General features: G+C 34.8%; 1 protein-coding gene across 2 annotated transcripts in view; it reads left to right on the top strand.

Moving 5' to 3' along the window:
* Positions 1-362: 362 nt before the first annotated feature.
* LOC121430411 (ras-related protein Rab-6A) overlaps positions 363-13,600 on the top strand; it is a 33,800-nt gene continuing 20,562 nt past the window's right edge. Inside the window, exons 1-2 of one of the 2 annotated variants that reach the window (XM_041627700.1) lie at positions 363-586; positions 12,548-12,606. In XM_041627700.1, the coding sequence (XP_041483634.1) occupies positions 517-586; positions 12,548-12,606 (129 nt within the window). In that variant the 5' untranslated portion in view covers positions 363-516. The remainder of the gene's footprint in view (positions 587-12,547; positions 12,607-13,600) is intronic. The other variant, XM_041627699.1, reaches the window with a different exon arrangement.

Here is a 13,600-nt window from a genome sequence, read left to right as displayed (position 1 = left end):
AGTTTAGTCCTCATTAATTTGCTTGTTATTAACTAAAATATTTTTAAGTTTCTTCTTCTTCTCTTTTCTCCGAAGTTAATCCCTTAGTCCTCTAATCTTTCTCTAGCTCTCATTTTTCTTTTCTTGCATTAATGTTGTTGCTTGCATTTTCCTTTTTGATAATTACAAATTTAAAAACATGTTTCTTGACCGTGTTGTGAAAGCCCTCAAATGTGAAGTTTCCCAATTACAAAGCAGGGGAAACACCTAACTTGAATCTCGCTTGCCATTATATCATTGTTATTTCACTTTACATGTTCAAGAATGCTTCTATTTATTTTTTTGATATCGTAATTTTTTTTTATCCGAGATGACGCATCCATGAAGTGCGCATGCGCCGAACACCTCAGAATCTATAACGTGGCGAAGATACCCCCGAGAATCCTGAAGAGATAAGATTATCAAATATCTTGTTTTTGCTTGATTTCAAAACAGTTTGAGAGGTTATCTTTTCAGAACCCCGATTAACAACTTAGGATGTCTTCCTCCGGAGATTTCAGCAATCCTTTGAGGAAATTCAAGCTTGTTTTCCTTGGCGAGCAGAGTGGTAAGTTTGCCGGTATCGCACTGGCGACGCCCGGCCCCCTTTTCGTGTGCAGTATCGTATCCAACGCAAATGCCATTGCCAATGCAATGATCAGACGGTGTCGTACATGTAGTAGATCTAACATTATGTGGAATACCGGTATGGTACGAGTAACAGATGAATGATGCGGCGCTAATGGCAGTTTCGCACAGGAACTCTTCCCCAAATTTCCCCACCAGAAATTGTTCACAAATGTCATGCCAAATCTTAGACCAAAAGCTTCGGTCTCTGTTATGTTGGTTGTTCAGCTGAACTCCGTTGGCTTTACTCACCAAATACAGAGACCGAAGTTCTAGCGCGATCTGTACAGGGGACTCAATGGCCATATGTTTATGTACTTAAGATCGGATAAAACGGGGAAGTAATTTGCATGACAGCCGAGGTAAGTCACTGTTTTTGTTCCTTTTAACTTGATTTTTCTCCGTTTTTTGGGCAATTAATGCCAAGAGGAATTGCATTTTGGTTGCATTTATTTTCAGAATTTTTATTTATTAAAAGACAAAAATTGGAGAGCCCCTACGGGGGGATTTTGCATTGCAGATCCCCTAATGGTGGGTGCATGATAGCGAGCCGTCTGTGTACGAGGAGAATATACAAAAAAATGTTAAAAAACTCCTCGAAACAGACGGCTGCCAGCTGTCTAGGCAAATCTCAGTCACATTTCAAATTTAACTTAACCAACAATTATGCCCACCACTTTTCCAAAATATCGCCATGGGCATGATCGGTCACTGTAGTCGGAAGACTTTTTTGGTTTCGATATCAATGTGACATTGTTTGACGCGTTTGAATCCTCAGACATCGCTTCGCTTGGCTTTGTCGTAATTTTAATATGGTCTGAACTTGAAGTTATCGACCAAATGATTATGATTATGAACATGGCTGCAATACACACACACTTCAGTCCACACTACAGCAAACTGAGGACATGGAGGAAAGCTTAGCCCAAGTGATGACTCTGACTGAGTCTAATGTAAGGATTCAATTGATGACTTTGAGATCAAAGCTGAAATACAGCCATTCCTGATCATAATATTTGGAAAAGAGGTGGGTTTATTGAACTTGAAATGTGATTGAGGGATTCACAAGTAGTGCAAGGTTAGCTACACTAACTTAGCACCACTCATTTCAATGAACAAGGTTATAATATAACCTTGCCCTCAGTTACATAGATGTGTGGCAAAATAAAGGGTGGCAATTTGGGCTTATTTTCTCTTTTTCTATGGGACAAATGCTTGATTTTCTCACACTGTTAGTTTCCAATATAACTATACATAATTTGTCTCTTATGTAAATTTGAGTCTTTAAATTATTTTTTCTTAATTAAAAAATGAAAATTTTCTTGCCATATTACTTTCCACCAATAGAGGGCGTACACAAAAAATATGCCCAAAATTCAAGTTTTTGAGCGCTTTGGTGAATACAAAAATTATTCCCAAGTTACTAATGAAAAATAAATTGCAACTCTATGGAAATTAGTAATTTTGGTCACAAAAATGATATTTTTATGATTTTTTAAAGTGTGTGCTATGTACAGCATTGGCATACCATAGTCCTACCTGTAGATTGCCCACAGGCATGATGGTTGCAGTAAACAAGTGCTTAGCACTAAAAACATGATTACAGTCAACAGTGGATTTTTAAGAAGTTGGTAAACATCATTTTTCTTTTTAAACTATTTTTTGAAATATAAAAACACATAAAAAAAGGGCAAAATTGCTTACCTGGGCCTGAAAAGGGGCTTCGCATGTCTCGTCCACGGACATAAAAGGCCCAGGGGAGGGGGCCAGTCAAATAGATTGCTGTACACATGCGTGAACAAAGAAACATGTTTAAAGGGGTGTTTTTTCAGTTTTTGACACTTGCCGCACGTGCACTTGTTAAGGGTATCAAATACACTAATTTTCAAGAAAAAGGGTGGTTTTGAAAGACTGGTCAATCGTCAATTGTGGGGTCAAATGTATTTTGGGTATGTTTTTTTCCAAAGCTTGTTTTTAATCGACTAGCCAAACATGTTTAGGGTATGTTTTTCCCCAAGCTTTACCCTGGGGTCATATTCTGGTGACAACTTGTTTAGGGGCCAAATATGTGTAAATAAAGCCCACAAAAAACTTATTTAGGGGGGTTTATTTGTACACAGAGAAAAAAACTTGTTTAGGGGTAATTGGAAATAATTTGGTCACATGTGTGCAGCAATACATTTTACTGAATTTTGGTGAATTGAAGTATATTGACATATTAGTGATTAAAACATGTACAGTGTCTGGGAACTGAGATTTAATGTGAGGCTGTGACTGAGCTTGTTCACTGACTTTACAGTCCCATGCAAGCTTAATGCAGATGCTATCGTGTACACGGTGATGGATTTTAGTACACGTGCACTGACTTGACCGTGCGTGTACACGTGTACCCGAAACGGGCCTAGGCGAGTAAGCTCCAATCTTCGTCAACGAGAAGAAAATCAGTGCTTAAATGCACATGTATCTACAGAGTGTATTTAACAAATATTTGGGGAAAGTTGCTTCATGTTGTTCGGAAAGTTTCATAGAAAACTGATTTTATTTAAAATCTAAAAACAATTTGCAAATTCGCACAATCCCATGGAAGTGTTGATTTTCCTGTGCACGGTGGCATGTAATTAATGTATGGGTGTGAGGGAAGATGACACTAGTGAACATAAACTTTTGCCATAAAAAACTGGCAAATTTTTTTTCAGAGTTTTTAGTGTGTTATTTTCAATGGCATAATTTTGTTTGCCAGAGTTTTTGTTTATTTGCCAGAGTTTTTTTTAAAGGGGAAGTTCACCCTGAAGAAAACTTTGTTGTAAAAATAGCAGAAAAAATAGTAAAAATTTTGGTGAAGGTTTGAGGAAAATCCGTTAAAGAGTAAGAAAGTTATTAGGGTTCAAAATTTTGGATTTGTGACGTCATAAACGAGCAGCTGCCCCATGTGTTATGTAATATAAAATGCATGAATTTCAAATTTTGTATGGTTCCTGATGACTTAATTTTGTTTTGCATTCATGATCGGGTGTGAAATGATTTGTCTATTGATATACAAAAGGTACAGTGAAAACCATTTTCAATTTTCTGAGAAAATGACATTTCATTGATTTTTTACCATTCGCTATGTAGGAATGCTGCTCGCATATGACGTCACAAATCAAATAATTGAAATTCTAATAACTTTTTAATTATTTGATGAATTTTTCTCAAACCTTTGGCAATATTTTTTTATTATTTTTTCTGCTATTTTTACAATAAACTTTTTGTCAGGGTGAACTTCCCCTTTAAGGCAAAAGTTATATGCAACGGGTCTGGTGGGGAAATTTGCTCGAAGTCGGCTGGTACGAAACTGCATTAGCACGGATTGATGCATGGTATTGGTATTCATTATTAGGCACTATTGTGAAACTGGGAACCAGTTTGCGATTTCCACTGGACAATCAACCACAAGGCACAACTGGTGGCTTCCAATACTCAAACTTAACACTTGGACTGTTCTCAATTTAGAATCTACCTTATTACATCATTCTCAAAGAGCTTAAAGGGGTATATGTACTCTGGGCTGAAAATATTTATATAGATTAATGGAGTAAAATTCACAGAGCAGCATGCTGAAAATTTCATCAAAATCTGATAATCAATAATAATAATAATTTTAAGTATGACACGTAAGAAAATACAAAAGAATAAATGGGGTTATGCAGTCATCAGTTTGAATATTAATGAAGACATGAAAGATGCAAATCTGGAAAATACCATATAAACTCTGTTATTCTTTGTCCAGTTTTGATCATATTTTCATTGTTTTGATTGTCTGATTTTAGTTCAAGTCATATCATTTTCAGCCCAGAGTACCCCTTTAATTAAGTCAAAATGGGAACCATCATGGAAATTTCTCCAAAGAGTTTTACATGCTGGTGCCATTTTGAAGAGTAAATTGAGACAGTTTAGATCTACTAATTAATGAGATTTATTTTGTCTGTGATGATTCTGATTAAATGAATCTCACTTCTGACACTACTATAGTAGTACTATAGTAAACTGTATTTATCTATCAGCTGAAATTGGAGCCAGTGTGTAAAACTCTGTAGGGAACTTTCCATAGCTTTGATGAGATTAAATACAGTTTACTGTTGAGATTTATTTTTTTTTCATTGATGATTCAGATAAAATAAGTAGCAAAGTGTTTACTAAACTCAGCGACTCAGTTTTAAGGGGAGCGAGAGCAATCACTCGCAACTGCCCCCCTTAATCCATTTCAGGTAGAGCAATTTATCACTAGCCTATTGCGAATTGGATTTTCTGTGACATGACATGATAAATGCAGAAAAACTAGAAATCATGCAACATCATACTGTACACTTTTGTATTATTTGTACAACATTTTACTTCTATGTATAATCGCTATTCTGACATCACTTAGAACGAGTGTCAGTCAATGATGTTCTGTTAAGAGCCAACCTCATTCTCAGTCAAGGTTTAACACACAATTGCAATACGTTTAAGCAATAACACGCATTTAAAATGAGATTCAATGCAATTCAATTCATCTTCATTTCACAAGCCGATTGAAAATGCTCTTTTAAAAACAAATACAGTATATGAACAGTTCATAGATAACAATGTAGAGGAGCTCATCACAGAATATGTAGATGTTCCATAATGCATTGAGGTAAAATGAAATACATGTTAACTAATCATTATATTGCATATATATATTCAGGGCATCTGATTTTTTGTCTCCTTTGGTTGTGGGTTGTAACTTTGTGTACGTTCCTCCATCCATTTTGTAATCGGACAAAAAGCCCCCTTTGTATGTTAAGAATAGCTTTTTGCAGTGCTCCCCTCATAGTTATAAAATTGAGTCCCGGTTTAAACTGTCTTTGATTATTATTTGTGGGATGATTGTAATAGTCAGTGATGTTTCTGACAAAAATCTTACTAGGCTAAGACTCTAGTAGACATAAGGTGTGTTCAATGTCGATTTTCAAATTTAAACAGCAACACCAATCATGATTGAACATTCAATTACAAAATACCAAACGCAAACACAATCGGTGCACCGTTCAGTGTCAAAAATATAAAGCCGTTTATTTGTTGATCGTCTCTAAATTTCCCGTTTTCGTTAGCGCAGATTTAGTGTGCAGTTTTTGTCTCGCCTTCGTAGCGGAGCGAGACATAGGTATCACTATTTCCGGCGTTGTCGTTGTCAACAATTATGTTGTACACCCAATAACTTTCTATAGCTTCGAGGTGGGATCACCAAATTCATACCAGAGGTCCATCTCCTGAAGGCACAGGTCAAGTTCGAGTGTTAGTCGAATATGAATAAGGTCAAAGGTCAATGAACTTTCCATGACTGGCACAATTGTGTTGTACACCCAATAACTTTCTATAGCTTCGAGGTGGGATCACCAAATTCATACCAGAGGTCCATCTCCTGAAGGCACAGGTCAAGTTCGAATATGAGTCGAATTTGAATAAGGTCAAAGGTCAATGAACTTTCCATGACTGGCACTGTGCTATGTTGTACACATAATAACTTTCTATATCTTCGAGGTGGGATCACCAAATTCATACCAGAGGTCCATCTCCTGAAGGCACAGGTCAAGTTCGAATATGAGTCGAATTTGAATAAGGTCAAAGGTCAATGAACTTTCCATGACTGGCACTGTGCTATGTTGTACACATAATAACTTTCTATATCTTCGAGGTGGGATCACCAAATTCATACCAGAGGTCCATCTCCTGAAGGCAAAGTTCAAGTTCGAATATGAGTCGAATTTGAATAAGGTCAAAGGTCAATGAACTTTCCATGACTGGCACAATTGTGTTGTACACCCAATAACTTTCTATAGCTTCGAGGTGGGATCACCAAATTCATACCAGAGGTCCATCTCCTGAAGGCACAGGTCAAGTTCGAATATGAGTCGAATTTGAATAAGGTCAAAGGTCAATGAACTTTCCATGACTGGCACTGTGCTGTACACCCAATAACTTTCTATAGCTTCGAGGTGAGATCGCCAAATTCATAACACAGGTCCATCTCTTGAAGGTGCAGGTCAAGTTCAAATGTGAGCCGAATTTGAATAAGGTCAAAGGTCAATGAACTTTCCATGACTGGCACTGTGCTGTACACACAATAACTTTCTATATCTTCGAGGTAGGATTGCCAAATTCATACAAGAGGTCCATCTCTTGAAGGTGCAGGTCAAGTTCGAATGTGAGTTGAATTTGATTAAGGTCAAAGGTCAATGAACTTTCCATGACTGGCACTGTGCTGTGTTGTACACACAATAACTTTCTATAGCTTCGAAACAGGTATTAAAGATATCTGACTTGTACTGTATGTTCGGATGCTTTTTGCATCTGTTTGTTCCACTAATGGCATGACCTTATCTCTTTGTTCCACTAATGACATGACCTATAGTTTTGACATGCAGTCTCTTCATGACTGCAATATGCAGGCGAGACAACGCTTGGTGTTTGCCTTGTTTTTTTTACGTTTGAATTTTCCTGGGAATCAAGAATTGAAAGACGTTTACTTTTATGGTAGGGAATGGAGGACATTGAACACATACGTACTTTGTTTCTCGTCTTATTTGTGTTTTGTAATCACGTTTTCAGTCACGTTTCATGTTGCCATTTAAATTTGAAAACCAACATTGAACACACTCTAGACCATCTAGACTCGCCGCAAAGGAGAATTGAGTTGTACATGTAGATCTAAACGCTGGGTCCCATTTGGGCAAGTAGATTTATAAAAACGGTCTACCAGTGAGCTATTTTGTCAGTGATGATTCTGAAAGATACAGTTTACCAGTGATTTTATTTTGTAACTGATTTACATGTATGTAGTGGATGTGATCACTTTCATATTATAGATATTTTTTGAAATTTTGTTTTAATATTTTTTCTTATATATTTTTTTACTGGCAGAGTGTGTTTGTAATCTTTATTTCAAAGAAAAGTAGTGTACGATTCTGAACAAAGTCAATCATTAAAAGAGCTACAATTGAAACCTACATGTACAGTATACTGGTTCAAGGCAGGTTGAAATTGACATTTATTTCAAGTATTAGTGGAGAGTTGGTTTAGTTCTAGTCTATGATTCAGTGATGAGAATGTACATCTGTAGCAGATGATTTAAAGTATCGGGTCTATGACCGACTATTTTTATATGATAGGCTCTTTATACATTGTAATTAACTGTAGATTTGAAGGAAAAAATTACAATGTAAAAATGGAACATATTTGAAATTCATGTTACATACAATGCTATTAAAATGAAGCAACATGAATGAAATAATTTGAGTGTCATAAAATTCATGAAATCTGTGTATAAGCTAAAAAAAAAAGGATATTATTACGATTGCACATTATTGAACACATCCTTTGAAATAGATATGATGCACAGTCACCCCAAATAGTCAGACAGTACATTGCAAGATCATGGTAACATAGAATGCATACAGTGTACATGTACATTGTATGTGTACATGTAGTTAGTGGTCAAATTTTCTTGAATCTGTGAAATATTCCAATTGCTCTCTTTTTACAGATGTAATCTATTTCCATGTCAAATTCTCACCAAGAAGCTTACTTTATAAGCTCGTTTATTTTTTTTGGGAATTCTTATTTGTATTGCTCTGTCATATTTTTTGTGTGTTTTGAAAATAACAATCTTTCGAAATTAATTCTAAAAAAGTGTATTGGTGAATGGTAAGAAACTATTTGTAAATTTTAGTTAAATACTCCAAATATACAAGAAATACTTTTTCAGATGTTTTCTACTTCCGTGTCAAATTCTGGCTTTATTATTTTATTGGCAATTCTTTGTATTGCTTTATCATCAATATATTCATTTTGTGTTTTGAAATAACATAATTTCTCAAAATTGATAAGTGTTTGGTAAATTTTAGTTATTTCAGTATTCAAGATGAAATTCATGTAAAAGATTTGAATTTATCTGAATAGACATGTAGCTTATTGAAAAGTATATATTGTGCAGTGGGATGAAAATAAGATTCAGAGACCCAGATCAGAAGAGAGGAGAGAGAGGGGGGGGGCATCATCAACGAAGGTGTCTTAGTATAATCACATTATTGCCATTGACATGTGTTGAAAGTAGAAACCGGAGTTCAATAATTCTCACTAGAATGGGAGAATGAGTCATCTCAACTGGCTGTAGGGAGATCATTGGTATCCAAGGCTTCCATCACATCATGCACTTCATGCTGATTTAATGCAGGGGGTATGGAGAGGGTGGGAAAATAATGGCTTGCTGCAGTGTGGAGTCACATCATACACATTGGATTTCTTGTGATTTGCAGTTATATTGCCCTCTGTTGTTTGTTTGTTTTATGGCAGCATTGCAGACTTGCCCCGTTATATAAATTCACATACATGTATATTTAATATACATGTACATGTATGTGTACAAATCAGAATCTTGGAAATAAGAGAAAAGAATTGAATGACATGTTCATAGTGCACAAATATTAGGGTCTATATTTTATTATGATGTACAGTATGTATGTTTGATAATGATATGGCCTTTATACACGTACATGTTCAAACCTGTTCATGTACCCGGCACTCATGTGTACATGTATAAAGCTCCACCTTCATACAAAGTAGGTACAATTTTATTTGAAATCTTATTGGGATCTAGAGCCAAAAAAGAAGATGATAATTGCCCTTTTTATTATTTTTTTTAGGCATACATAGAAATAAGAATTCATTCTTGTTGGACATTATTAGAAGTGTTACTTACAGTCACTATGAAAGTTGAATGAAGTATGACTGGCCAGTAAATATTTCATTATTCACATGATGACATCATGACAAATAGTGAGACATTAGAAGGAACATACTGTAGTATCTCCAATGTACATGAAGTGGTCATGCAGTCCATGGTGATTCATGTTTTATACGAGAATGACATCTATGTGCATGCATGTACATATGAAAAGGAATGTGCACATTTTTGCCATACATGCATAAAAGATTAGATATGCAGAAAATTGATGGGAATTTGGATCTGAAAACAGTGAATTTCAAACGAAATCAAAATCAAATTAATCATAAAGTAGAATGTTTTGATTGGATTACATATATTTTTACAGTGAATGAAAAAATGAGTTAAAAATAGAATGACACATAACGAATAATGTACAGTATGTCCATGTACATATGCATGTAGATATTTCTTACACTGAAAATACTGCAATGTTTGGAATATTTTGGTCCAGTGTTTCGCAATTACGAATGAGTGTGCGATTACACATGGTAGTAGTATAGATTAAGATGATGATCAGGGAATAATTTTCCTGGTATCGCATCACAATTTGACTGCTATGCATAAGTTATAGCATATTTTTACTTAGGACTGTACATACATGTACATGTAGTTGAGAGCTTTTCTCGTATGACCAAAAATGCTATTCAAATTTGTAAAGCAAATTATTCCCTGATGATGATGGTGATGATGATATGGTGTTGATGATGATAATATGGTGTTGATGATGATGGTGATGATAATATGGTGTTGATGATGATAATATGGTGTTGATGATGATGGTGATGATAATATGGTGTTGATGATGATGGTGATGATAATATGGTGTTGATGATGATGGTGATGATAATATGGTGTTGATGATGATGGTGATGATGATGATGATGATAATGATGATGGTGATGATCATTGATGATGGTAATGATGATGATGATGTTTATTTCTGATGATGAATGATGATGATGATTATGATGATGATAATTGTGATGATGATGCAGATGATGATAACGATGCTGATGATGATGATAACGATGCTGGTGATGATGATAACGATGCTGGTGATGATGATAACGATGCTGATGATGATGATAACGATGCTGGTGATGATGATAACGATGATGGTGATGATGATAACGATGATGGTGATGTTGATGATTATGTTTATACTGTGTCTAAGAATTGGCAAGTCAGTATTTTTTTTGAGAAAGTTATCCTTATCATACAATGTATACATGTACATGTAGGAAAGATTTATAGTGAACACATTTAACCAGTAATCTCATGTCATTTTTGTGTCATAATTCGTGCCCAAATACAAAAATTAAGCAATCATATAACCTGGTTTTGAATTTGTATCTTAGAGAGTAAAGTAAATGTTTTAAAAATTGAAACCGCAATATTCAATTTATAAGCAATGAATTTGTGATCGAATTTCAAAACTTTTTGAAAATATAATTCCCAATCACTTCTTGAGAACATTGCACCGATCTACATGTATGTATTAAGCATTTTTTTGTAAACTTGTAAATCCTTTTATACAGTGCGTATAAAAAAAAACGGGACAGATTTGAAAAGTCTATAAAATTTTAGTTTCAAATTATTATGTCTATGTTTTGGTGTTAATAGGTGCTCTAAGGTCTTGTCTTTCAAATGTTATAAAAAAAAATTAGTTTTGTTCATGCTTGAGCGAACATGGGACGTTTTTGTTGGGGGTTCAAAAAGAGGCTTGCGCCAGAATTGCAGAATATGAGTAATATGATGATCGGACTTCTCGCTAATTAGTAGACTTCCTCTTAACCTTTTCATTATCTTTGCCATAATTTTCAAATCATGCGGTCAAAATTCATTTTCAGATCTATTTATTTGCTTGAATTATTCTGTTATTCCTTTTTAATATGCTCTCTGTTAGCTTTGAATATTCCTTCTTCAAGCTAAAATTATTTTTCTTCAACCGAATTATGGGAAAGCATGGATTTTTATTCAAATCCTTTCATTATGTGCTACAAAGGTTATGGTGCCTTTTAAACAAAGCCACACAGATCGATGGGCGGGCGCTCGGGTTGCTCCTCCCCCCCCCCCCTCAATTGCAAAAAACATGACCAAGAAAAAAGTAGACAGGAAATAAAAGGAAAGATAGAAAGTAAAATATGATATTATTTTCTGAATATTATGTCAAAATCTATCACAAAATTTGATATTGTAATTGATAAAAGTGGGAATATTGGCGTGCTCACTTCGCTCGCTCACAACTTTTTAATACATTTTACCCGATCTGCCATATCTAGCTCCTTCAAAATTGACTCAATACACCATTGTCATTGAAAGACATGAATCCCTTCCTTTGTTTCCTGTCAAGCAATTAAACTTGGTCAAGGAATTAATGACCCATTGAAAAATAGATTAATGTCTTTTAAAGGTACATAACATAATGTGTTTCACATAATAAAACGATTCGAATAATCACAAGTTTTCCCAATTAATAATTCAAATCTTCTTGCTTGGGTTGACAAAAATTCTTTTCTCAGTTACTTAGGAAGGAAAATTAAAAGGTAAGAGAAGTTTAAATGAAAAAAACAAAATAATTCAATTAAATAAATAACTTTGTAAATGAAATTTGAGAGCACAATTCGAAAATTATGGCAAAGATAATGAAAAGGTCAAGAGGAAGTCTCCTGATTAGCAAGAAGTCTGATCATTGTATTACACATATTCTGCAATTCTGGCGCAATCCTCTTTTTGAACCCCCAACAAAAACGTCCCGTGTTCGCTCAAGCATGAATAAAATTTATTTTTTTTAATTGCATTTCAAAGATAAGACTTTAGAGCATCTATTAACACCAAAATATAGACATCATTATTTGAAACAAAAATTTTATAGACTTTTCAAATCTGTCCCGTTTTTTTTTATACGCACTGTATAGGGGTTTGGCATTTTTTATCTAAGTACATGGACATTTTTCAGGATGATATTTCATTGTTTTTTGTACATTTTATGGTTTTGAATTTTTTGATTTTCCAGGATATGTACATGACCTATAATTTCTCTCCCACTCTAAGAGTTTAAATGGTATTGGACTATTGGTGAACTATTTCTTTTTCTTTCTTTTTTTCTTGCAGTTGGGAAGACTTCACTAATCACAAGATTTATGTACGACAGTTTTGATAACACATACCAGGTAAGAATAGATAATAATAATAATACATGTATGTCCATTTATATAGTTACTTTGATACTTGGTATCATATTTTTACATGTACATGTATGATATTACCCGGCTGTAGCCGAGCCGCCATATTAATAGGTGCTAAAGTGTTCAAGGAATGAATAATACCAGGTACCCATTCACCTCACCTGGGTCAAATGCAGCACAATGTGGATAAATTTCTTGCCGAAGAAAAATTCGCCATAACTGGAAATCGAACCCACGACCCTCTGTTTCAAAGACCGGAGACTAATCCACTGGGCCACAATGCTATACAAGATCACACTTTCATCAATACAATTGTATTCAACTATTCATGTTTATTCAGATATTGTCAAGGAATTTTGTATAGAATATTGATACAGATCCTCTGAAGATGTTTGTGCATGTAGAAACATCAAGATTTGAGTCAAGATCATGAGATGAGAGAGGAAACACGAAATTGACAAAGCTAGTTATTAGGAAGGAAGGATTTAACACATTGTACATGTCACCTAACACCTCCTCACAGCCTCATACTGCCAGCATGCCTTTGTGAAAGAATTATTACTGGTACATGCACATTGTTTATGGGTTACATTCAAATCACTTTTTACCTATCTTCATATTTAACATACTTGTACATGTATTGATTTGTAATAATAATAATCCGCTTTTATATAGTGCTTAATACATCGGAATGACGTGTCTAAGTGCTTTACAGATATTACCCCGGTCATCGGATTCAATCAGTCATTTCCCGCACACAATGTGTGCACATCCTCCACTCCCTTGGGAGTATTCCAGTCAGTCGCCGGTGAGGCGCACACAGTACTTGTATATACTGTAACAACCATACCCTTGCCCAAAACATTGAATTATATCCTTGGACTGTCTGTCTTCCATTAATTAGATACTTCTTGAAATATAATGATCAAAAAAAAGAAAGGGAAATGGATATTGCTTGAAAAAAAAATAATTCAGATGG

The sequence above is a fragment of the Lytechinus variegatus genome, chromosome 16, assembly GCF_018143015.1.
Source record: "Lytechinus variegatus isolate NC3 chromosome 16, Lvar_3.0, whole genome shotgun sequence".
NCBI classification, from domain to species: Eukaryota; Metazoa; Echinodermata; class Echinoidea; order Temnopleuroida; family Toxopneustidae; genus Lytechinus; species Lytechinus variegatus.
This window is presented reverse-complemented; position numbering and strand designations above follow the sequence as displayed.